This window comes from Pogoniulus pusillus, chromosome 1, assembly GCF_015220805.1.
Source record: "Pogoniulus pusillus isolate bPogPus1 chromosome 1, bPogPus1.pri, whole genome shotgun sequence".
In the NCBI taxonomy this organism is placed as follows: domain Eukaryota; kingdom Metazoa; phylum Chordata; class Aves; order Piciformes; family Lybiidae; genus Pogoniulus; species Pogoniulus pusillus.
The window spans coordinates 22,482,838-22,509,057 of record NC_087264.1 but is presented as its reverse complement, the minus strand read 5'-3'; the positions used below and the strand labels follow the sequence as shown (position 1 = coordinate 22,509,057).

At 46.1% G+C, this 26,220-nt stretch overlaps 1 protein-coding gene across 13 annotated transcripts in view; it reads left to right on the top strand.

Annotated features, from left to right (window-relative positions):
• The first annotated feature begins 626 nt into the window (after positions 1–626).
• The window catches only part of RAD51B (RAD51 paralog B), a 337,533-nt gene continuing 311,939 nt past the window's right edge, over positions 627–26,220 (top strand). For 7 of the 13 annotated variants that reach the window (XM_064143735.1, XM_064143834.1, XM_064143789.1 and 4 more), the window contains exons 1-6: positions 880–1,047; positions 3,802–3,896; positions 5,332–5,445; positions 7,495–7,611; positions 15,529–15,665; positions 25,272–25,391. In XM_064143735.1, the coding sequence (XP_063999805.1) occupies positions 3,813–3,896; positions 5,332–5,445; positions 7,495–7,611; positions 15,529–15,665; positions 25,272–25,391 (572 nt within the window). In that variant the 5' untranslated portion in view covers positions 880–1,047; positions 3,802–3,812. Of the gene's footprint in view, positions 714–879; positions 1,108–1,176; positions 1,280–3,801; positions 3,897–5,331; positions 5,446–7,494; positions 7,612–15,528; positions 15,666–25,271; positions 25,392–26,220 lie in introns of those variants that run through there. The other 6 variants (XM_064143751.1, XM_064143772.1, XM_064143764.1 and 3 more) reach the window with 6 other exon arrangements.

Sequence of the window (26,220 nt, the reverse complement as noted above, 5' to 3'; positions counted from 1 at the left end):
AGGCAAAGAGACTAAGTTGTCTGGGTTTCTTTTGTCCTCTTTTCCCGCCTCTGGCTGCAATGCAGACAGGCAGGGAAGTAAGACAGGACATGCTTAAGCCCACTTTTATGTCCTTCAGGACTATTCACCACAGGTGTCCCTGCCCATGGCAGGGCAGTTGGAACCGAATGATCCTTCCCACCTTGGCTGATTGTACGATTCTATGTCAATCGCATCTGGTTCTAACAGGAATTCCTAGGATAAAGGCATGAGAGTACTGTGAATGGCAAGCCCCCATCCTGCCGGCCTCGGCAGCCTCGGGCATGCCCCCTCAGCGACTCTTTCTCCACACACCCGCTTCCCTTCTGGTGGGCAGCGGGGCCGGGAGGGCCAGCCCCGGCGGGGGCGGGAGGGGAGGCCCAGCCCCGGCGGGGGCGGGGGCGGGAGGGGAGGCCCAGCCCCGGCGGGGGGGGGGGGGGGTGGGGAGGCCCAGCCCTGGCCTCACGGCGCCGCCCCAGGCCGCACCGCAGCGCGCGCGCGCGCGCGCAGGGCCTCCCTTGCCGCCTTCGCCGCCTGCCCGCCCCGGAACCACGACTCCCGGCATGCCCTGCGCGCCACACGCGGCCAGGAGTGCGCCGGGATTGGTGCGAGCGGAGCCAATGGCGAGCGCAGGCCTTGCCCGCCGGGCCCGCCCCTGTGCGCGCGGCGCGGGGACCGTTCGAAAAGGGCGGGAGGTGCGCGCGCTGCGCTGCTGCTGCTGCGCGGGGGCAGGGCTGGGGGCAGCTGCACCGGACCGCTCCGGTCCGCTCCGGTCCGCTCCGGCCCGTTCCGCTGCTGTCCGGCCTGCGGGGAGGCCCAGAGCCGCGGGTCGGGGAGGGGCTGCGGTTCGGGGTGCCAGCGGCTCTGTCGGGGGGGAGGAAGAGGCGTCAGCTGGGCCTGGCGCCGGGGGTCCGGCTGAGGCTGCAGCTCCAGGTGCCGCACCTGAGGCGATGAGGCGGGCGGACGCCTGAGGCGCCTGGTTTGGCTGGCAGGAGGGCGGACCCCAGCTCTGCCTTCAGGTGTTGGGTCGTAAGTCACTTCCTCATTCCGGGTGAAGGAGTACTCTCAAGCGCTCCTGCTGTAGGTGCTGTAAGTGGGAGCCGAAATTCGAGTGTGTTTTTTTGCCTTTCACGGGTGTCCTCCACCTGCTTGTGCCAGGACCACAGCATCAGTTGCCAGAGGCTGCGCTTCGGCTTTTGCTCAGCTGTAGCTGTGTGCAGTGTACATGCAAAGCAGAAACCAACATCATGCTTGTGGCAGGGTGTGCAGGTGGGAGAAATCGTTGCTAGTGCAGCCCTTTGCACGCAGAACTCTTAACGCTTTTGAGCTTCCCTCTTATCTAAAGAAGTTTTTGTATTGTAGAAGAAGAATTTGCAATAAAGGTTCCATCTTGTGAAGAGGTAGATGCCTGTGCAGCTACAAAACTTGTTGCAATTTTGCATTCTTTTTGGCTAGATAACCATTTACAAATGATTTCTGCCCTTGTACTCAGCGCTGATTAGGCCACACCTAACCTGTGTCCAGTTCTGGGCTTGTCAGTTTAAGAAGAGGTTGAGGCGCTTGAATGTATCCAGAGAAGGGCACCAAGGTACAGCCCTGTGAGGAGAGGCTGAGGGAGCTGGGGGTGTGCAGCCTGCAGAAGAGGAGGCTCAGGGCAGACATCATTGCTGTCTAAAACTACTTGAAGGGAGGCTGTAGCCAGGTGGGGTTGGTCTCTTCTGCCAGACAACAGAAGAAGGGGACAGAGTCTCAAGTTGTGCCAGGGCAGGTTCAGGCTGGATGTAAGGAAGTTGTCAGAGAGAGTGATTGGCATTGGAATGGGCTGCCCAGGGAGATGGTGGAGTTGCCATTCCTGGAGGTGTTCAAGCAAAGCCTGGATGAGACACTTAATGCCATGGTCTGGTTGATTGGCCAGGGCTGGGTGCTAGGTTAGATTGGATGATCTTGCAGGTTTATTCCGACCTGGTTGATTTTTGTGGCCTTGATTGACTTGTTCTAGTGGGAGGTGTCTCTGCCCATGGTGGGGGGTTGGAACTGGATGATCTCTTCCAACCTAAACCATTCTATGATGAGAGAACAAGAGACCACCGCCTCAAGCTGTGCCAGGGCAGGTTCAGGCTGGGTGTTAGGAAGAAGTCCTTCATAGTAAGAGTGATTTTTATTGGAATGGGCTGCCCAGGGAGGTAGTGGAGTCCCCATCCCTGGAGGTGATTAAAAGGAGGCTGGATGAGGCACTTAATGCTATAGTTTAGTTAATGAAAAGGATTAGGTGATAGGTTGGACGTAATGATCTCAGAGGTCTTTTCCAACCTGGTTAATCCTGTGATTCTGTGAATGTTGCCAAAATAATATGTGCTATGTGCTCAAGCATACACACAGATGAGTAAAATGTGTGCTTTAAGGTGTACTGAGCTGAATACCATCCTGTGGTGCTTTGATAAAGAAAATGGAATGACAAAAAAAAAACCCAAGTAAATAGCTAGGGGCTAAGCAGAGAAGGATTCCTACTGGCAGTGCAATCTCACCTATTATATAGTAAATCAGACTAATCTGAAATAATAGATACTGTTTAAATATTAATTTGCTGAAGTCACTGAGTATTCCATGATTGTTACTGCCTTGGCTTAATGGGACTTTTGTTCCTGTTTCAGCTAAAATGATACTTAACATTTTCTTCATCTTCATATGCTTATCTTTGGCCTGAATTGTGGAGCTTTAAGTGTTTGCTTTGTAAATTGCTCCATAGAATGTGAAGAGATGAGTCTGACTAGTCTGACCATCCTGAGTCTCACATGCTCAAGTATCATTCCAGCCTTGCAGTCTTTCTGACATCTCCTTTCTGTGTTTTTTTTCCCTTCATATAACATCTGTCACAAATTCTGGCTCACTGTTACTGGATGTTGTGTTCTAGGAGTATATATTCTAGTGCTAAAGTTTTGCTGTAATTGCTATTTGTGTTTAGGCATGCAAAGATAGCTCTATTTCTTACCAGTGTAGTAGAACATGAGGACTTCTTGTTCAGTTCATCACTGGGTCATTTCCATTTTTTGTATGTCCCAGAAACATCTGTCCTATAAGCAGTGCTGACTTTTTTGTTCTTATTGGCATGATCTCCTATATGGTCAATATGAAGAGATGTAATTTAGTGTAGAATCATAGAATCAGTCAGGGTTGGAAGGGACCTCAATGATCATATTGTTCCAATCCCCCTGCCATGGGCAGGGACACCCTACCCTAGAGCAGCCTGCCCATAGCCTCATCCAGACCGGCCTTAAACACCTCCAGGGATGGGTGTGGGTAACTCATTCCAGGCTCTCACCACTCTCATGATCAACAACTTCCTCCTCACCTCCAGCTTGAACCTGCCCACCTCCAGCTTTGCTCCATTCCCCCCTAGTCCTGTCACTCCCTGACAGCCTGAAAAATCCCTCCACAGATTTTTTTGTAGCTCCCTTCAGATCCTGGCAGGCCACAAGAAGGTCACCAGGGAGCCTCTTCTCCAGACTGCACAGCCCCAACTCCTTCAGTCTATCCTCACAGCAGAGCTGCTTCAGCCCTCTGAGCATCCTTGTGGCATAACTGCTTTCAGAGTGGTAGTATAATTTAAATTGTTACAGACTTACATGGGATTTCTATATCACATGGAATGTTTATATATGGATATACAGACGTACAAGTGTTTATGCTTCCTTGTTCTTTACCCAGGAGTGAGTGCAATTGTCTGCACAGTCAGTCATATTCTGAGTATCCTTGAAATTTTCTTTGTTTTAATTTACCCTGCAGATTGGGGAGCTATGGCTTCTAAGAAACTGAGAAGAGCAAGGTTGTCTCAGGAGCTGTGTGAAAGGCTGAGTCGCCATCAGATCACTACCTGTCAGGTGAGAGAGGGCTGGTTTTGGGGGTGGGTGTTAGTTTTTTTTCCCCCTAGTTTTAATTTCTGGGAAGTTTTACTTTAAAAAAAAATGTTGGCAGCACTTCAGGCCCATCTGACCTGTCCTGCTGTCTTGTGAAAATACGGCTTTAAACCAGTATATGCCTAATTAAAACATGTGAACTTGTATGTGTTTGCTACCTTCACTTCTAAAGGACCTGGAGAGGCTTTATTTTAGCAGGGTTAAGGCAGAGTACAGAGCAAGGCAGTTGTGAACACATCACAAAAACACATGTATAGTACGTAATCTAGCATTTGAAGGTGCTGTGCTGGTAATATTGTCAGTTATGAGTTGATTCAGCAGTACCTTCTGAAGTTGTGAATGCCAGAAGAGCAACAGTTCCTGTATAGTTGAGTAGTGTACCTCATGGAGACTCTAGCCCTAGGACTGCAATCTAGAAGACATGATATATTTTGAATGCTTTTCAGTGAGAGTGACTTTGTGACTATTAAACAGTTCTGGAATGTTTGGTCCTTTGGCTCCATGTCTTCAAAATACATGTGAAGAGGTAGATGCCTGTGCAGCTGCAAAACTTGAAGCAATTTTGCATTCTTTTTGGCTAAATAACCATTTAAAAATGTGTGATTTTAATGTATTGGTATCAGAGGAGGTAGTATAGCACAATGGTGCATAATGTGGTAGAGAGTAGCTGAATATGAGGCAGCAGTGGACCCAGCTGGCCAGGAGGGCCAATGACATCCTGGCCTGGATCAGGAATAGTGTGGCCGGTAGCACAAGGGAGGTTATTCTTCCCCTGTACTTGGCGCTGATCAGGCCATACCTCGAGTACTGTGTCCAGTTCTGGGCTCCTCGGTTCAGAAAAGTTGAGGTACTGGAACATTTCCAGAGAAGGGCAACAAAGCTGGTGAGGGGTCTGGAGCACAGCTCTGTGAGGAGAGGCTGAGGGAGCTCAGCCAGGAGAAGAGGAGGCTCAGGGGTGATCTCATTGCTGTCTACAACTCCCTGAAGGGAGGCTGTAGTCAGGTGAGGTTGGTCACTTCTGCCAGGCACCCAGCAACAGAAGAAGGGTACACAGTCTCAAGTTGTGCTGGGGGAGGTCTAGGCTGGATATTAGGAGGAAGTTTTTGGCAGAGAGAGTGATTGGCATTGGAATGGGCTGCCCAGTGAGGTGGTGGAGTCACTGTGCCTGGAGGTGTTGCAGCCAAGCCTGGCTGGGGCACTTAGTGCCATGGTCTAGTTGACTGGCTAGGGCTGGGTGCTATGTTGGACTGGATGATCTTGGAGGTCTCTTCCACTCTGCTTGATTCTATGGCACAGTTGGTAAACCTGCGGCATGTATGCTAATTGTGTATAAATTGCATCAGCCTAGTCCTCAGCCTTGATTTCTGGGTTGAGCTATCTGAATTCTATCATTTTTCAGGATTTTTTATGTCTTTCCCTCTTGGAGCTAATGAAAGTGACAGGACAGAGCTACTATGATGTGCGGAAGCTTCTTTGTCAAGTCAGCCAAGCTTGTGCTCCCAAAATGCAGACTGTAAGTATGCTTATGTTGACTCTGGTTTTGATGCAGCATCTGGGAAAAAGCTAATTGTTACTAATGTATTTTTACCCATGAGGTTTGGATGTCTCAGTTTGATTACACAAGGAAATAATACTTTGATTTAAAATTTTAACTCTCTCATGCACTTCAGTTTGACTCAGTGACTTTAATTAGGCCTTGTAGCTTCAGGAGATTGTTTAGGTTTGGAGAACTGGTTCTGAGAGCAGTGGGGAAACAGAACATTTTCTCTTGCAATCTAGCATATACAGATTGTTTCTGGTTTGGGTCCTGCAAATGTTTAATACAAGCAAAGAATAAGAATCTCAGTATAAATTTGTTCTTGATGTAAAATTGGTGCCAAGAGATGCAATGATCCTGAAAGTGACTTCTTGAGTAATTTTCCATCTGTGTAAATGAGCTGTAATGTGGTTTAGGCTTCAGGTTGTCTACGTGGGGAGAGAGCGTGCTAGTTTGAGGCTAATCTGGGATATTTTGGTGAGAAGAATTGGATGATAGGCTGTGAAAAGGAAACAGTGGTGATGTCTACTTCACTCACAGGCTTGTTAAAACGTATAAGAACAAGGACACAAACATAGATAATAGAGTCTCTCTATGGGCGTTTTCGGCTGCACTTCTCTCTCTAACCTGCCTGACTAATCCATCTGCTTCCTAACGCCCCTGGCTGACCTTACAAGCTCACCTTGAACATAAGGCAAAGACTGGGGTAAGGTAGAGGGGTGGGGAGAAGATGGAAGAGGGGTTGGAAGCCCCTCCTGGGGACTCTGGTTTCTGGGAGGGCTGCTGTGTTTCTGTATTACTTTTAACTTGCATATTTCTGTATATTTTGTAAATTCCTGCTTGTATCTTGTGCTAAGCTGTAAATATAAAGCTTCATTCAATTTCCAGAGCTGCTGAGCCTAGTCTAGGTGATTTCCACAAGTGTGGAGGGGCAGATAACACCCACACCATTACTTTGTGTAAGGAGGAAGCAGGTGGTAGCTGCACTGTAGTGGATAGATTCTGTTTTGTTTTTTACTTTTTAATTCAGATGAAAAGATGTTGAAAGTGTTATCTTTGGAAGAGTGATGAAATAGACACTTCTGACCTGTGTCAATGCAGCTTATTTTCTCTGGATAAAGAAAATAGAGAAAAGATGCCATGTCAAAGTTTATTATGCATCACTGGCAAAGTAATTGTAGCAGTAATGATGTGATACTTAATATTCAGAAACATATTGTGTTAAGCTTGTTCATGTGCAAAATTAATATCAGTGAGACATAATTCGTTGATGTTTGGGACATGCTCTTAAAAGTGCTTCCTTCCAACCCTTACTGATTCTATGATGAAGGACTGTTAATACACAGACAGCTGGTAGATGATCAGCTCTGCAAGAGTGTACACTACAGAGCTGTACCTCCAGCAACAGAGGATGTTAGCTGTTTTTAAGGGATGTGAATTGAATTCTTGCCAAGTCAGGATTGCATATGGACTTCAGAGTGACTGCTGTAATATGACTGATGTAGCAGGAAGCTTTGACAGCAGAAGAGACCAACCCCACCTGGCTACAGCCTCCCTTCAGGTAGTTGTAGACAGCAGTGAGGTCTGCCCTGAGCCTCCTCTTCTGCAGGCTGCACTCCCTCAGCCTCTCCTCACAGGGCTGTGCTCCAGGCCCCTCACCAGCTTAATCTCCCTTCTCTGGACACATTCCAGTATTTCAGCATCAGTTGAGGAGCCCAGAACTGGACCCAGTACTCAAGGTGTGGCCTGACCAGTGCTGAGCACAGTGGCAGAATAACCTCCCTTGTCCTCCTTGCCACACTGCTCCTGAGCCAGCCCAGGATGCCATTGGCTCTGCTGCCCACCTGGGCACACTGACCTTAGAGTGGTGACCTTAAAGTTCCATAGCTGAAAGTGGAAGTAGTTTGTACATTGGCAAGTGTTAAGTCATTCCAGGTTGATGAAAGCAAATGCAAGGAATTCTGTATTTCCCCTTGAAAAAAACAAAAAGGCTTTTTCTGAATTTTCTCTTCCCTTCATTTGTAGGCTTATGAAATGAAACTGAGGAAGACTGGCAATGCCTCTTCAGCCTTTTTATCCACCACACTTCCTAGTTTGGATGAGGTCTTGCATGGTGGAGTGTCCTGTGGATCTCTTACAGAGGTAACTTGTTTGATATGTTTCACTGCAGTTGCACATCACATCTAAAAGTATAAAGTCACAGATAGGTTGGAGTCTCTTGTGTCAGGAGTTTTAAATACAAAATACACAACAATTTTGGGTGAGAGGTGCTAGTTTTTAGTTGGTAGAGGCTACACTTCGTTAGTGTAGTTTTGTTGTCTGGTTGATTTTTGTGTTTTCTTCTTTTGTGTTGTGGTGTGGGTTGTTTTGTTTTATTTTTTCCCAGTGTGTTGGTTAGGTAAGAAAAAAGCAGGAATTAAAACCTTTGGTGACCTTGTTTTCCTTCAAAAAAGTAGTGAAAATGTTCCTAGGAAATCTGAAAGAATTATTGGGTGGATTTTATAGTGGGAAAGTTGCAGTGTGGTTTCATGGACTGGATGAGGTACTTAGTGCCATGGTCTAGTTGACTGGATAGGCCTGGGTGATAGGTTGGACTGGATGATCTTGGAAGTCTCTTCCAACCTGGTTGATTCTATGGTCAGAGCAGAAAGTACTGTATCCTGGGGAGCATCAAAAGAAATGGTGCCAGCAGGACAAGAGAGGTGATTCTCTCCCTCTACTCTGCTCTCATGAGACCCCACCTGGAGTACTGTGTCTAGTTTTGATGCCCCTGCCATAAGAGGGATATGGAGCTGCTGTAACAGGCCTGGAGGAGGGGCATGAAGATGATCAGAATGCTAGAGAACCCCCTCTGTGGGGGAGAGAGTTGGGGCTCTACAGCCTGGAGAAGAGAAGACTTTGAGGAGACCTTATAGTAGACTTCCAGTATCTGAAGGGGGCTTACAGGAAGTCTGGGGAGGGATTATTGACAAGGTCTTCTAATGGCAGGATGAGGAGGAATGTGTTTAAACTGGCAGAGGGGAAATTGAAAGTGGATGTTAGGAAGAAGTTGTTTGCAGTGAGGGTGGTGAGACACTGGCACAGGTTGTCCAGGGACCTTATGGCTGCTCCCTCCCTGGAGCTGTTCAAGGCCAGGTTGGATGAGGCCTTGAGCAATGTGTTCTAGTGGGAGGTGTCTCTGCCTCATTGGCTGGGGCTTGGTGCAGGGTTGGACTGGCTGAGCTTGGAGGTCCCTTCCAACCTGGTTGATTCCGTGATTCTATCCAATCAACCAGACCATGGCACTAAGTGCTCCATTCAGTCTTTTCTTGAACACCTCCAGGCATGGCGACTCTACCACCTCCCTGGGCAGCCCATTCCAATGCTGATCACTCTCTCTGGCAACAGCTTCCTCCTGACATCCAGCCTAGACCTTTCTGAGCACAACTTGAGACTCTGTCCCCTTGTTGACAGGAGCATCAATTATGTGTGTGCCCTGTTCCTATGCTACTCTCCATGCCATTGTTGTAGCCCTTTATTGGAGACAAAGTCCACAGATAGATGGGCGTAAGTTTTATGCAGTGTGGCCATGCCTGATGCCTTGAAGTTCTGAACGCAGCTATCCACGTGAAATGAGAAGAAAAATGTAGCCTTGTGCCTCACACTCTGAATTCAGACAGGCTGAAACGAATTTTTTTTCCTTGAACAGTTTAACAGTCCTTGCCAAGTGCTTTTCTTTGTCTACTGTGGCAAATTGCCATAGTGGAGGAGTGGAAGTGAGAAGTTATAAAAACCTTGCTGTGAGGAAAACACATTTTTATTCCCCATATCCTATAATCAAATTAGGTTGGCTTTGAGATAGAAATCATGTATGAAATCTGTGGAAAACAACATGGTAGTGTTTAAGCAATGCTGAGTTTAGACTGTAACAGATTCTGCTCTAGTAGAATTGTATTCAACGAGTGGGTATTACCTTTTACACACTGAGTATTTCCCTTGGTATGTTATTTTGATGGTTTGGGTGTTCCCTGCCCGCCCCCCCCCCCCCAACTTTGAGGAGTCACCTAGACTAGACTTGGAGGCTCTGGAAATGGAATGAAGCTGTGATGGTTTTGGTGTTCCCCATGCCCCAACACTTTAGAAATCACCCAGACTAGACTCAGCCGGCTCCGGAAATGTGAATGAAGCTTATATTTACAGCTTAGCACAAGATACAAGCAGATATTTACGGTATATATACAGAAATATACAAGGTAAAAGGTAATACAGAAACACAGCTCCCCTCCCAGAAGCCTGAGTCCTCAAGAGGGGCTCTCAACTGCCCCTTCACGTTGCCCCTACCCCTCTCAACCTTACCCCACTCCCAAGGAAGAATAGAGGTTGGGCCAGGGGGTTAGGAAACAAAGTGGATTAGTCCAAAATGGAGGGTGAGGTTAGAGAGTAAGATGTAGCTCAGCCAGCAGCCCAAGTGAGAGTGGTTATCTAATGTTTTTATTTCTTGTTCCTGTACACCCTGTACATCTCAGCAAGCCTATGAGCGAAGTAGACATCACCATTGTTTTCTTTCCACAGCCTGTAATCTAGTGCTTCTCACCAAAACATTCTAGCCTGCTTCAAACTAGCACAGAAGCTTTATATTTACAGCTTAGCACGAGATCCAAGCAGGTATTTACAATCTATACAGCTATAGACAGAAATAGACAAGGTAAAAGTAATAGAGAAACACAACAGCCCTGCCAGAAACTAGAGTCCCCAGGAGGGGCTCCCAACTGCCCTTCCACCTTCCTCCCACCCCGCAACCTTGCCCAAGATCTTGACTTATATTCAAGGTGAGTTTGGAGGGTTGGCCGGGGAGTTAGGAAGCAGAAGGATTAGTCACACAGACAGCTGGTTAGGTTAGAGAGAGCGGTGCAGCCTACAAAACCCAGACAGCAACTCCCTTATCTATGTGTTCTTGTTCTTATCCATCTCAGCAAGCCTATGAGTGCAGCAGACATCACCATAGTTCCATTTTCACAGCCTGTAATCTAGTTCTTCTCACCAAAACGTTCTAGCTGGCCTCAAACTAGCACAGCGATGTAGAGGAATAGACACCATTCAGGTCTTCATATGTTTTAAAAACCCCATCCATGAACTTGCACCCAACTGTCAGGATTAGTAGTTTCTTCACATTTAGGCTTAGTTATGTTGCTGACCTACTATAAGAAAATTGGACCGGGACTTCTGCAAGCAGTTGATCGCAAAATGTCAATGTTAGATATAGTTTTCCTGAGATGATATAAAATAATGTTCTTCAAGAAAGAAATACAAATGCTTATTTTTCCAGAGCTAGATATTTTGTAATGCTTCTCAGCTTGGATGATTAACACAATATTCAAATTATTTTGTTTTTCATTCTTTAACAATTTATCTCTTTAAACATAAGAAAATCTGGGAAACTTGCTAAAGGGTGTTTTAAGAGTGATCATTTTCCATATGTATCAATATATTTCAATGTAGTTAGAATCGTGGAATCAGTCAGGGTTGGAAGAGACCACAAGGATCATCTAGTTCCAACTCCTCTGCCAAGGCCAGGGCCACCTCGCACTAGATCAAGCTGTCCAGAGCCTCATCCACCCTGGACTTAAAACACCTCCAGGGATGGGGCTTTGACCACCTACACAGGCAACCCCATCCAGAGTCTCAGCACCCACATGCTGAAGTACTTCTTCCTAACATCCAGTCTGAATCTACCCATTTCCAGCTTTGTTCCATCCCCCCCCAATCCTATCACTGCCTGACATCGAATCATAGAATCAACCAGGTTAGAAGAAATCTCCAAGCTCATCCAGTCCAACCTATCACCCAGCCCTATCCAATCAACTAGACCGTGGCACTTTGCTTGTTGGTCCTTTGCTGTACTGCCGCTTGTGAACACTTTGAGGCCTTGTTCTTTTTGCATTCAACTGATTTTGGAAGGTAATCATTTTAATTTGGTCTTTTGCAACTTAGCAGAGCATGGATGACCAGCACTTTGCACTTGAGTGTGTTTGTTATTGGGCAGATACTCCAAGTCTGAGAAGAGTTCTCTTCGATAGTACTATTTGTGCAGCCTTTGCTTGCTGGCTGGTATGGCTAAACCATTGTCTTCCTGTCCAGCAGGGAGGGTGGTTGGAAACTTGGAATTTGAATACATGAGCCACAGGGTTAAGAGTTCTGGTAGTATCTTCTACAGCCAGAGCTGTTTGATTTTTTTTGAGTGCCAGACGCCTTTGATTTGCTTTATGTTGTCTTGAACAATTTTCCCCCCCCCCAGCCCACTCATATTTGTTTTAAGTTGGGAATTAAACCAGAGCTTAAATTTTGTGGTCAGATGTTAGAGCTTTTGGCCAACTACTCTGAGGAAAAAATAAAGAAATGACTTTATGAATATTGAAGGTTCGAAACCCTTCATAGTTGAAGATGAATTAGCTCCTTGAGACTTAATCCAAACCCTATAGATGTGCCAGAGAAAATAATATTGAAAAATAGAACTGTATTTTATTAGGCAGAGATGAAATGTAAAAACTCTTGCAGCCTTCACATTTCTGTCTGAGTAAACCTGATTATTTTTTCTTTTAATGTTGGTTTTTTTTTCATAGCAAATGTTGATTAAAACAAACTCATCAGGCTTTTTGCAGGCGTTTTGAGATGACTAGAGAATTTTGTTTTTAACTGAGATGGTATAGCTAAGCACTTGCTGCACATGTGGTAGCTGCAGTAAAATGTAGTAGTTCTTTAAAACTACTCACTGTGGATTAAAGTTGTGCTTTAATAGTCTTTAAAGGAATGCCGATAAAAGATGAAGTGTTGTTGTCCCAAGGAATAGAAATTCTCTCTTTGCTCCTTTTGGCTTACTTTTCTTGTACTAGCTCCCTGACATGATTCCCAGTCTGTTAGCCAAAGGAAAGAAGCTCCTGACAATTAAAGCCTGGCAAAGCTAAGCCAAGAGAGTGGTCTTGAGAAATGCTGCACTCAGTCTTTGAAAAAGAGGGAAAAGAATCATAGAATCAACCAGATTAGAAGAGACCTGAAAGAGATGGGGACATGCAGCCTGGAAAAGAGGAGGCTCAGGGGTAACCTCATTGCTACCTACAACTACCTGAAGGGAGGCTGTAGCCAGGTGGGGTTGGTCTCTTTTCCCGGGAAACCAGCAACAGAACAAGGGGACACAGTCTGAAGTTGTGCCAGGGGAGGACTGGGCTGGATGTTAGGAGGAAGTTGTTGTCAGAGAGAGTGATTTGGTTTGGAATGGGCTGCCCAGGGAGGTGGTGGAGTCACTGTGCCTGGAGGTGTTGAAGCAAAGCCTGTCTGGGGCGCTTGGTGCCATGATCTGGTTGTTTGGCTAGGGCTGGATGATTGGATAGACTGGCTGAGGTTGGAGGTCTCTTCCAACCTGGTTGATTCTATGATCCACCCTTCCTCACATTTATATCCCATTTATGGCTCACAGAGTACAGGCAGTCTTCACCACAATATTAAGCAATAAGGAAAGCTGGAGATGGGGAGGTTCAGACTGGAGGTGAGGAGGAAGTTGTTCAGCATGAGAGTGGTGAGAGGCTGGTATGGGTTGCCCAGGGAGGTGGTTGAGGCCCCATCCCTGGAGGTGTTTAAGGGCAGCCTGGAAGAGGCTGTGTGCAGCCTGCTCTAGAGTAGGGTGTCCCTGCCCATAGCAGGAGAGGTGGAACAAGATGATCCTTGTGGTCCCTTCCAACCCTGACTGATTCTATGATTGTGATTCTAAAGGCAAAATATTGTGCATTTAGGCTAGTGTCTGTCTGTTGCAAGGTTTCCTTTGTTGAACAACAGCTCTGTATTTAAGCCTTTGTTTTGGCAATACAAGATGTTTTGAAGAGGTGTGCTTCATTTCACAGCTTGACTTTGCTGGAGAGGCTTACTTTTAAGTAGTCTCAGCTAGCACCAAAATGAGCTCCTATCGCTCTGATTTTAGTGCCTAAAGTCACTTCAACTTTGTATGTGCTGTTTTTCATCTCTCTTAGTACTTAATTGTAATTATCTGCCATCCCAGAAGCAATGACAATGTGATACTGTATTTAAAGACCCACTGTAGTAGTAATGAACATGAGTCTCTGAACATGGAGGTGTTTACGATCTCTTCAAGATCTGCAGTGGATAAACCACAGCATACTGCCATCTCCAGCAGAAAAAAAATTGCTCTCAAACTGAAGAGCTCCTCAAACAATGTATTCTTTTGATCCTTGTGGTTTTTCTCTTGGACCTAAAAAGTCCTGGAACCATATCACACAAGCTGAGTGTGCTCTTTCTGCAGAGCTGCTTAACTGCAGCAGGCTTTCAGCAAGTGCAGGTGAAAGCCTAAAATTGGCAAGCAGGTCTGGATCATTAAATGGTGTTCATGCTGAAATGTGATAGTAGGGAGGTAACACCAATGGCAAAACACATGCTGCACAGCGGAGTGTAGTCTCTGAGGCAGATAAAATCTGTCTTATGTACATGTGTGGTTCATATTAAACATTCAGTCTTTTCAGGATATAAGCAATTATCCTTGTGATTGTCAAGGAGGACCTGTTTGTAATCAAGATAGTGATGATTCCTAAGCAGTCATTTACACCCATGAACAAATGAAGTCTGCAGTGGATAAAGCTCAGCATACTGCCATCTCCAGCAGAAAAAAAAATGCTCTCAAACTGGAGAGCTCATTAAACAATGTCGTCTTTTGATCCTTGTGGTTTTTTCTCTTGGACCAAAATTAAATATTGAGTCTTTACAGGATATAAGCAATTATCCTTGTGATTGTCAAGGAGGACCTGTTTGTAACCAAGATAGTGATGATTCCTAAGCAGTCATTTACACTTGTGAACAAATTAAGTCTGAACTTTGTTTTCAGCTCTGATGTTTGCAGATGACACCAAGCTAGGAGCAGGTGTTGATCTGTTAGAAGGTAGGAGAGCCCACAGAGGGACCTGGACAGGCTGGATGGATGGGCAGAGGACAATGGGATGAGATTGAACAAGGACAAGTGCAGGGTTCTGTACTTTGGCCACAACAACCCCAAGCAGCACTACAGGCTGGGGACAGAGTGGCTGGAGGGCAGCCAGGAAGAAAGGGACCTGGGGGTACTGGTAGATAATAGCTGAAGAGGAGGCAGCAGTGTGCCCAGGTGGCCAAGAGAGCCAATGGCATCCTGGCCTGCATCAGGAACAGTGTGGCCAGGAGGACAAGGGAGGTTATTCTTCCTCTATACTCAGCACTACTCAGGCCACATCTTGAGTGCTGTGTCCAGTTCTGGGCCACTCAATTCAAGAGAGATGTTGAGATGCTGGAATGTGTCCAGAGAAGGGCGATGAAGCTGGTGAGGGGCCTGGAACACAAACCCTATGAGGAGAGGCTGAGGGAGCTGGGATTGTTTAGCCTGGAGGAGAGGAGGCTCAGGGGTGACCTCATTGCTGTCTACAACTCCCTGAAGGGAGGCTGTAGCCAGGTGGGGTTGGTCTCTTCTGCCAGGCACCCAGGAGCAGAAAAAGGGGATACAGCCTCAAGTTGTGCCAGAGGCGGTCTAGGCTGGATGTTAGGAGGAAGTTGTTGTCAGAGAGAGTGATTGGCATTGGAATGGGCTGCCCAGGGAGGTGATGTTCAAGAAAAGCCTGGATGAAGCACTTAGTGCCATGGTGTAGATGACTGGATAGGGCTGGGTGCTAGGTTGGACTGGATGAGGTTGGAGGTCTCTTCCAACCTGGTTGATTATGAGATTCACATTAATGCCAACTGTGAATCTTCTCATTGTGCTCTATTTTAGAAGATAGCACAGAGAAGATGGAAGAGACCTAGATGTGGCTCTAGGGAAGATTGAGTCAAAACAGCTGGGGGAGTAGGTGATCTCAAATAGGAGAGGTAATAAAGGATGCTAGATAAGTAAAGTACAATTGTAGCACTGTGTCTGGGGAGAAACTGTTCATGCTGTGGATGAGTTTGGTTGCAAGGCGCAGATCCAAATGTAACTGGAAGTGACTCTCTATGGGCTGCATTCTATTTTTTTGTGGCTGTCTCCTTTCTTGCTAATACTTCATTTCATTTTTTTCCCAGATAACTGGCCCACCAGGTTGTGGCAAAACTCAGCTGTGTATTATGCTGAGTGTTCTGGCTACACTCCCTGTAAGCATGGGAGGACTAAATGGGGCTGTGATATATATTGACACAGAGTCTGCATTCAGTGCTGAAAGGTAAGATGCCAAATTGTAAAATACACACTTAAAAATGTTTTAGCACATTTTCTTTCAACCTGCAAGTATTTTCTGAGCAATAATTGCACACTGATACATACAGTTATTCCACAGATGATTACATTAATGTCATCATTTGCGCACCCTCCTACTTTTTATGATGTTGCAGATTCCAGTTGTGGTATGACAAGGTGACGGTCTTATTTAGAAATGGTTCTAAAAATCATAGAATCATTGAATGGTTTAGGTTGGAAGGGACCTCAAAGCTCAGCCAGTTCTGACCCCCCACCACAGGCAAGGACACCTCCCACTAGAACAGGTTGCTCTAGGCTTCGTCCAACCTGACCTTGAGTACCTCCACGGAAGGAGCAGCCACAACCTCCTTGGACAAGTTCCAGTGTCTCATCGCCCTCACTGTAAAGAACTTCTTCCTAACATACAGTTTAAGTATCCCCCTCTACCAATTTAAACCCATTCCTCCTCATCCTGTCATTGCAAGACCTTGTCAATAGTCCCTCCCCAGCCTTCCTGTAAGCCCCCATCAGATACTGGAAGGCAACTCCAAGGCCTCCTCAAGGCTTTCTCTTCTTCAGGCTGTAGAGCCCCAACTCTCTCAGCCTGTCCTCATAGGAGAGGTTCTCCAGCCCTCATCATCTTTGTGGCCTCCTCTGGAGTGATTCCAACAGTTCATGTCTTTCTTGTGTTGGGTGCTCCAGAACTGTACACAGTACTCCAGGTGGGGTCTGACAAGAGTAAACCCCTCTCTTGCCCTGCTTGCAATGCTTTACTTGATGCAATCCAGGACAGAGTTGGCTGTCTGGGCTGTGCAGGCACTCTTCTGGCTCACAATCCTCATACCTGAAATCTTTCTGTTGAGTTAGCAAGAGAGTGTTGAGCATGCAAAGACCAAGCATTGTGAGTACAAAGGAAGTGCACATTGCCTGCGAACAGTGGAGCTTTCATAACCAATATTCCTTCATATTTCTATCCTGTTTCTGCTTAGGAAGGACCCCTGCCTTTCCATTTGAACTTCTGATTTCCTTCTGCGGTCAGTTTACATCTATTTTTAGTGACCATGCAGTACTGTATTCTCTCACCTTTCTAAAATCTCTGGTTCTTCAAGTATCTCCTGTTTTGCCCAAAACTACTCAGCTCTCACTTACAATATCTTCTAATGGCTGAATGAACAGGAAACACTGCATGCTGCATGTGCTTGAGAGTCACAGATGTATGCACATGTTGCTTACCACTCTTCCCATGTTAACTGACAGGTTAACTGCTGAAATAATTCTGCAGTATTTCTTTTAAGGGAAGTCTGATTTACTTTACCTGGCTACCAATTCTTCTAAAAGATCAGAATTCAGTGGTTTTGAGATCCCTGTTCCTTTGTCAACTGTTGTTTGGAATGAGTGAATTTGAAAAATATTAAGGGTGTATGGAAAGAGATGAAGTATATTAGTCTCATCCTTATTGTTCTAGAAAAATGGACAGAAAATGGTTTGTTGAAATAACTGGCTGGAGAGCAGCCCTGAGGAGAGGGACTTGGGGGTGCTGCTGGATGAGAAGCTCAACATGAGCCAGCAGTGTGCACTTGCAGCCCAGAAAGCCAAGCAGAGCCTAGGCTGCATCAGGAGAAGTGTGTCCAGCAGGGCCAGGGAGGTGATTCTCCACCTCTACTCCGCTCTGTTTAGACCCCACCTGGAGTACTGCATCCAGTTCTGGAGCCCCTGGGACAAGAGGGATGTGGAGATGCTGGAGTGTGTCTGGAGAAGGCCCATGAGGAGGATGCTGAGAGGGCTGAAGCAGCTCTGCTGTGAGAACAGACTGTGCAGTCTGGAGAGGAGCAGGCTCTGAGATTACCTTCTTGTGGCCTTCCAGGATCTGAAGGGGCCTACAAAAAATCTGGGGAGGGACTTTTTAGGCTGTGAGGGAGTGACAGGACATGGGGGAACAGAGCAAAGCTGGAGGTGGGGAGGCTCAGCCTAGAGGCGAGGATTAAGTTGTTGAGCATGAGAGTGGTGAGAGTCTGGAATGGTTTACCCAGGAAAGTGGTTGATGCCCCATGGCTGGAGGTGTTTAAGGGCAGGCTGGATGAGGCTGTGGGCAGCCTAATCTAGGGTAAGGTGTTTCTGCCCGTGTCAGCGGTGTTGGAACAAGATGATCCTTGTGATCCTTTCCAACCCTGACTGATTCTATGGTTCTAACTGTCAGTCAGTGAGTATAACTAATATGTATCTGCAATATCAAAGCAAATGTGTTTGCGTTTAAGGCTATGGATAAGAAGGTGGAGCTTCTGACTCTGGTCTTGTCAAGTTAATGTCACAGAAGCTGAATGACTTCACACTGAAGTGTAGTATTTCAAAGAAGAAAAGCTTCAAGCAATGGCTCTGCGTATTACCATGCTTCATTTATTTTTATTCCAAGTCCCTGAAGTGTACATATTTAACAGAAAGGGTAGGACCTAATGGCCAAGTTAAGGCTTGTTGCTTAGAAGAAATGTTAGATTAGTGGACATGGAGATGAAACTGCTGAACATATTCAAGTAGGATGTAGAAAAGAAACACTAAAACCAAAGTTATTACTAAGGATGGAAAAAATTGATATTGCTCAGTTGGAAACGGCAGCTAAACACAGCTTCAGCAGCTAAGCTATGTCTTATACTTTGTGTTTTGCAATCTCTCAGGAGAGTGAGGAAGGTGCTTATCTCCTTCAATTTGACATACCTGTTAGACTACCTCTAGATCGTGTATCCAGTTTTGGGCTCTTGGTGTAAGAAATACATGGCAAACTGCAGGGAATTCAGGAGGAGTCTACTAAGAGGGTTGGAGGCTGGAGCACTTGTGCTTTGTGGAGACACTGAAGGTTTGTTCAGTCTAGAGAAAAGAAGCCTTTGGGGGGATCTAACATCAGCCTTTCTTTACCATTGTGAAAGCAATCAAGATAATAGCACAGTGATGCATGGCAGAGAGATAGCAGACATATTGAAATCCCTTTATGTGCTGATTATATGCAGAAGGCCATTAAGGACAATCAGGAATTGAGAAAGGTTGCTCTGAAAGGTTGTACTGCCTTAAACATTGAAGGCTTCCAAAATAACCAGCAGCTAAAACCTCAAGTAACTAGTTCTGACTGTGTAGCTGACACCACTTTGAACAGGAGAAAGGTGGCCTGGAGATTTCTGGAGTTCTCTTTCTAATGTGAATTGTCTTTTGATTCTGTAATGCTGTATTAACAAAGTTTCTTCTACTTGCCATTTATTAGTCTTTGTTTTAGTTCTAAACACAGATGAAAGGGCAAAAACCCATTTAATAACAACTTACTTGAAAAATGTTAATGGAGACATTTAGCTGGCACTGTCTTTAAAACTCCAAAGTCTTTACAGAAAGCTGGAGAAGAATGTTTGTACCACTGCTGCTTTTTAGGGCTGAGATTTGCTGAGTGACAGCTGTCATAGTGGCTGCAGTGCTATACTGCTTATCGAATCATAGAATCAACCAGGTTGGAAGAAACCTCCAAGCTTATCCAGTCCAACCTAGCACCCAGCCCTATCCAGTCAATTAGACCATGGCATAAGTGCCCCATTCAGTCTTTTCTTGAACACCTCCAGGGGTGGCGACTCCACACCTCCCTGGGCAGCCCATTCCAATGCCAATCATCCTCTCTCTGACAACAACTTCCTCCTAACATCCATCCTAGACCTCCCCTGGCACAACTTGAGACTGTGTCCCCTTGTTCTGTTGCTGGTTGCCTGGCAGAAGAGCCCAACCCCACCTGTCTTCTAGAAGGATGCTGCATAAAGCTGGCTTTTATTTCTTTTACTGAAAGGCATTTCTCTTTTCTCATCCTGCCTGGCAGGTCTTACTTCAGTGCAGGTAGCATTTTACTTCCACCAACTTTGATAGTCTTATTGTTTATGCTCTAACATGACAGTTTAGTTCAAGCTAATAGTAATGCTGAGAAGACTGCTGAGAATTGAGACAGGTCTTTTGAGATATGCCATTGTTTTCTGTAGTTTACAGGTTTGTTTTCCTCATGTAAGAGGAGGCTCTACAGTGCAGGTGGTCTCCATCCTTTGGTTTTGTCAGAACATGGACACCAGGATAAGTAGATGGAATGGTGTAGCAATCAAAACAGTGGTTTTGTAGCAGTCAAGTTAAACTCTAGCCAGTTACTAACTGAAAACATAGCAGACTCACTTAGAAACTCTAAAAATCATGTTTGGTTTGCTTTTCGTTGTAGCCATATTTATTGCTCATGCAAATTCTTTGAACCAAAGCTGAGAAAAAATGAGTTTTTCACTCTATGGACCTCTGCCCTATTTGTAGGGAACATGTTCTGTGCAGATTTTGGTCTCATCATGACAATCAGGATTTAGATTTTAAACTACTTTGAACCTGTATGGAGCTCTGTGAATGGCACTGTGATCTCAGAAGGGTTGTTGCATGCCATTTTAAGTCAGTCTGTATAATGGTGTTCTTTGTGATGTGTGTGTCCCTTAGTGAGCATACTCAGATCTCATCACGTGCAGACCAGTGAGTGACTGTTTCCTGTGGCCCAAATGGTCTGCATGATTAACTGTGCAAATTGAAAAACAAGATTCTCAATGGCTAAACATTATCTTATTTCACTTGTTACATCTAAACATTATTTTCTGCAAGTTCTGCTGGATAAGTTTAGATATGGTAAGTGATATGTCTAATGAATGAGGTTCAGACTACTGTAATGAGATTGCTGGCTCAGGACAAGTGTATCACAGAAGCACAGAACCACAGAATCTCTTAGATTGGCAAAACCCTTCAAGCTCATCGAGTCCAATCATTAGTTTCACACTGACAAGTCCTTGACTCAACCAAAGCCCTCAGCACAACATCTCATCACTGTGAATCGCTATGGTTGGAAAGGAGCACCAGCATCAGCCAGTCCAACCTTCATCCCAGCAGCCTTCAGCAGCAGACCATAGCCTCAAGCACCACAGCCACTCTCCTTTTAAACACTTCCAGTGATAGTGACTCCACCACCTCCCTGGGCAGCCTGTGCCAGTGCCTGACCACCTGCTCAGGAAAGAACTTCCTCCCAACAGCCAACCTAAACCTGCCCTGACACAACTTGAGGCCATTTCCTCTTGTCCTGTCATTAGTAACTGGAGAGAAGAAACCAGCTCCAGCCTCGCTACAACCTCCTTTTAGGTAGTTGTAGGGGGCAATAAGGTCCCCTCTCAGCCTCCTCTTCTCCAGACTAAACACTCCCAGCTCCCTCAACTGCTCCTTATAGCTCATGTTTGCCAGACCTCTTCCCAGCCTTGTCACCCTTCTCTGCACCACTTCAGCACCTCAATGTCCCTCCTGTACTGTGGTGGCCAAAACTGGACACAATACTCCAGATGTGGGCTCACGAGTGCTGAGTACAGGGGCATGATCACCTCCCTACTCCTACTGGTTACACCATTCCTGATCCAGGCCAGGATGCTGTTGGCCTTCTTGGCCACCTGGGCACACTACTGGCTCATCTTCAGCCAGCTGGCCACCAGCACGCCCAGGTCTCTTTCCGCCAGGCAGCTCTCCTCCTCCCCAGCCTGAAGGGCTGCTGGGGGTTGTTGTGGCCAAGGTGCATGACCTGGCACTTGGCCTTGTTAAACCTCATGCAATTGGCGTCAGCCCATGGCTCCAGCCTGTCCAAATCCCTCTGCAGGGCCTTCCTACCCTCCAGCAGATTGACACTTCTGCTTCATTTGGTGTCATCTGCAAACAGTCAAGCTTAGTGCTTCCATGTTTAAAGCAAATAAAAAACATTAAAAGATGCTTTCTAAAATAGCTTTATCGTTCTGGGATTTAAGGAAAGAGGCTTAAGTAAAAAGCATCAAAGTTGCTATTAAGTTGTGTCCACAGCTGTCGTCCACTAGATGCCACTCTTCTCATTCTATAGGTGGTGGGATGTGTCTGCTTAAAATACATCAATTAAGTTTGCTTTCTGTGATTAAAGTACCCTCACTTTGGAAAAAGAATTGCAGTGCTCAGATTGTAGCTGTGAGTTTCTAAATTACATTCTTGGATCGTTTAAGGATCTGCTTAAGATTGCCTTGTGTCCAGAGAGGTGGAACTACTTTCCACTGACTTCCAAATATCCCAGGCTCAAGGATGTAAGGGGTTGGAAGGGACCCAAGGAGATCATTGAGTCCAACCCTCCTGCCAGAGCAGGACAATACTATCTAGCTCAGGTCACACAGGAACACATCCAGACAGGCCTTGAAAATCTCCAGAGAAGGAGACCCCACAACCTGTGCCAGTGCTATGACACCCTACGGGGAAAGAAGTTCCCCCTTGTGTTGAGCTGGAACCTCCTGTGCTGCAGCTTACATCCATTGCTGCTTGTCTTATTTCAGGGAGCAGTGAGCAGAGCCTGTCCCTGCTCCTGACCCCCAGCCCTCAGATGCTCATAAACATTTATCAAATCCCCTCTCAGTCTTCTCTTCTCCAGACTAAGCAGCCTCAGGTCCCTCAGCATCTCCTCACCAGGCAGTGCTTCAGTCCTGTCATCATCCTTGTAGCCCTCCACTGGACCCTCTCTAGCAGATCCCTGTCCCTCTTCATCTGGGGAGCCCAAAACTGAATGCAGAGTGTAGTCAGTCAGCATCTCTAAAATGTACACCATTTGACAGGTTTCTTCAAAGCAGCTTCTGAATATAAAAGTATTTTGACAGCAGATGACAAATATCCAATTTCCTCTGACTTCTTTTGGTGTTATCACCAGCAATGTGATACTTCTCCTTAATTTACTCTAATAAGCAGGGGTACTGGTAGAGAGTAGCTGAACATGAGCCAGCAGCGTGCCCAGATGGCCAGGAGAGCCAATGTCATCCTGGCCTGGATCAGGAACAGTGTGGCCAGCAGGTCAGGTCACACCTTGAGTGCTGTATCCAGTTCTGAGCTCCTCAATTCAAGAGAGATGTTGAAATACTGGAATGTGTCCAGAAAAGGGTGACTATGCTGGTGAGGGTCCTGGAGCACAGCCCTATGAGGAGAGGCTGGGGGTGTGCAGCCTGGAGAAGAGGAGGCTCAAGGGTGACCTTACTGCTGTCTACAACTCCCTGAAGGGAGGCTGTAGCCAGGTGGGGTTGATCTCTTCTGCCAGGCAACCAGCAACAGAACAAGGGGACACAGTCTCAAGTTGTGCCAGGGGAGGTCTAGGCTGGATGTTAGGAGGAAGTTGTTGCCAGAGAGAGTGATTGGCAGTGGAATGAGCTGCCCAGGGAAGTGGTGAAGTCGCTGTGCCTGGAGGTGTTGAAGCAAAGCCTGTCTGGGGCACTTAGTGCCATGGTCTAATTGACTGGATAGGGCTGGGTGCTAGGTTGGACTGGGTAAGCTTGGAGGTCTCTTCCAACCTGCTTGATTCTATGACTCTATGAATTGTAATTTAATGTTTTGAAAGGCCATGAATTTGCTAATAAGGTGATGGAGAACAGTTGATCATGGAATTCCATGTTCGGGTCTATCAGTGAAGCAGCCACTTAAACTGTTGAGTCATTTCATGATTTCAGTTTGTGCCAGTTGTACCTCTGCTATCTGAATGGATGGGTGGGTGGTAGTAGCTGCCTGGCAACTGGAGCCAGAGTCAGTTCATGACAGTGCTAATTCACAAATCTTCTTTTAAAATGTTATCTTCTAACAATTGTGGGGATTTAAAAAAATTTTAAAGGACTTTACCACAAATCATAGAATCAGTCAGGGTTGGAAGGGACCACAGAGCTCATCTAGTTCCAACCCCCCTTGCTGGGGGTTTGAAGAGGGTCTTGGAATAAAAATGAAGTGGTACATTAGAATGAAGCATAATAACTTGCAGAGCCATTGCTTGAAGCTTTTCTTCTTTGACATATTACACTTCAGACTGAAGTCATTCAGCTTCTGTGACATTAACTTGACAAGACCAGAGTCAGAAGCTCCACCTTCTTGTCCATAGCCTTAAATGCAAACACATTTGCTTTGATATTGCAGATACATGTAAGTTGTATTCACTGACTGACAGTTAGAAAAATAGAATCAGTCAGGGTTGGAAGGGACCACAAGGATCATCTTGTTCCAACACCCCTGATATGAGTGGGATACCCTACACTAGATCAGGCTGCCCACAGCCTCAGCCAGCCTGCCCTTAAACATCTCCAGAGATGGGGCCTCAACCACCTACTTGAGCAACCCAATCCTGGCTCTCACAGCTCTCATGATCAACAACTTCCTCCTCACCTCCAGGCTGAGCCTCCCCACCTCCAGCTTTGCTCCGTTCCCCCTAGTCCTGTCACTCCCTCATAGCCTAAAAAGTCCTCCCCAGCTTTTTTGTAGGCCCCCTTTAGATCCTGGAAGGCCACAAGAAGGTCACCTGGGAGCCTCCTCTTCTCCAGACTGTACAGCCCCAAAGAGGTAACTGGCACAATGGGAGTGTTTTCAGTGAAAAAAATTCCCATCCAAATGAACTTGTTATTAAGGAGAGGTTATCAGGGATAAGGGGTGTGTGTGTGTGTTTTTGTTTGGCTGTTTTTTGTTTTGGCTGGCAGACTTGCTGTCCAGAAGTGTTTTCTTCTGTGCATAAGTACTTGCAATTGAACTGGGTTCTGTTCTTTGCAATCCTGCTGCTTCCTTTTTGACTGTATTTTGTAATGGGTTGTGCCAGTTTGAACCTAGCTGGGATATTTTGGTGAGAGGAATTAGATGATAGGCTGTGAAAAGGAAACAATGGTGATGTCTGCTGCACTCATAGGCTTGCTGAGATGAATAAGAACACAAACATAGATAACAGAGTTACTCTCTGGCTTTTGGGCTGCATGCACTTCTCTAACTTGTCTGACTAATCCTTTTGCTTCCTAATCCCTTGGCCAACCCTCCTAACTCACTTTGAATGTAAGGCAAAGTCTGGGGTAAGGTAGAGGGGTGGGAGGAAGGTGGAAGGGTGGTTGGGAGCCCCTCCTGGGGACTCTGGTTTCTGGCAGGGCTGTTGTGCTTCTGTATTAATTTTTACCTTGTCTGTTTCTGTCTCTAGCTGTATAGATTGTAAATACCTGCTTGGATCTTGTGCTAAGCTGTGAATATAAAGCTTCATTCAATTTCTAGAGCTCCTGAGTCTAATCTGAGTGATTTCCTTATTTGTGGGGGTTGAGTAATACCCAAACCATCACATGGGTCTACTGTTTATCAGCTTCTTCAATTTCTGTGGTGATTTCACTGCCTGATAAAGGTGGAAGGGGAAGATGGTTTAAGTTGGAGGGTACATTTTTTTCAATGAAAAACATGTTTAGCTGCAATAATTGAAGTAGGAAAATGCTTGCCTGTTGAGTAGAACCCCTGGTAGAATACAGAAAGCATGTTGCTTTCAGTTACTGTCATCTGTTTTATTTCCTTCTACAGGAGATAAGCTGTTCTGTTTCTTTCTGTACAAACACATTGTGCCTTCCCCTAGTGGAAGAAACCCTAACTGTTCTGACTTGCAGTATTTCAGTCTGCTAGAGTGTGCTTTTCCCTTGGGCATCTGCTTATCACTCAGAGGTTTGCTTTGTAAATACTTCATGTCATCTCATCCCTCATTCCTTTTGCAGTGGTTTGTCTTCTGTGTTTATTTTAATAGGTTGATTGAGATAGCAAGCAACAGATTCCCTACTTATTTTGACTCAGATGAGAAGCTATTCTGCATGACCAGTAGCATTCACCTGTACCGAGAGCTGACCTGTAGTAGTGTGCTGAACAGGTACTCATTTCCAGTTTGAAAATCAAACTCCAAATCCCATTCTGGCTGGATTTTCTATAGCAATCAGAGAACATCAGAGGCTGGTAGGGACCTTGAAAGAGTGTCTGGTCCAGCCCCCTGCCAGAGCAGGATCACTCAGAGCAGATCACACTGGAATGCATCCAGATGGTTCTTGAATATCTCCAGAGAGGAGGACTCCACAACCTCCCTGGGCAGCCTGTTCCAGTGCTCTGTCACCCTCACAGGGAAAGAAATCCTCCTCATGTTTAAATGAAACTTCCTTTTCCTCAGCTTCCACCCCTTGCCCCTTGTCCCATCACTGGGCAACACCCAGCAGAGGCTGGCTCCAGCCTCCTGGCACTCACCCCTGACATGTTTATAAACATGAATGAGGTCACCCCTTAATTGTCTCCTCTCCAAATCCCAGCTCCCTCAGGGCCTCCTCATAAGGAAGATGCTCAACTTCCTTCATCATCTTTGTTGCTGTGTGCTGGACTCTCTCAAGCAGCTCCCTGTCCTTCTTGAGCTGGGGAGGGCAGAACTGGACACAGTACTCCAGATGAGGCCTCATCAGGGCAGAGTAGAGGGGCAGGAGACTCTCCCTCGACCTACTAAGCACAGCCCTTCTAATACACCCCAGAAAGGCATTGGCCTTCCTGGCCACAAGAGAACACTACTGACCCATGGACATCCATCCATCTACCAGGACTCCCAAGTCTTTCTCCCCTTCACTGCTCTCCAGCAGATCAGTCTCCAATACTTGTTTGTTATCAAAGTCTTTAAGAAGAGTATTTAAGATTAAGGCCTTTTCATGTTGATGACAACATGA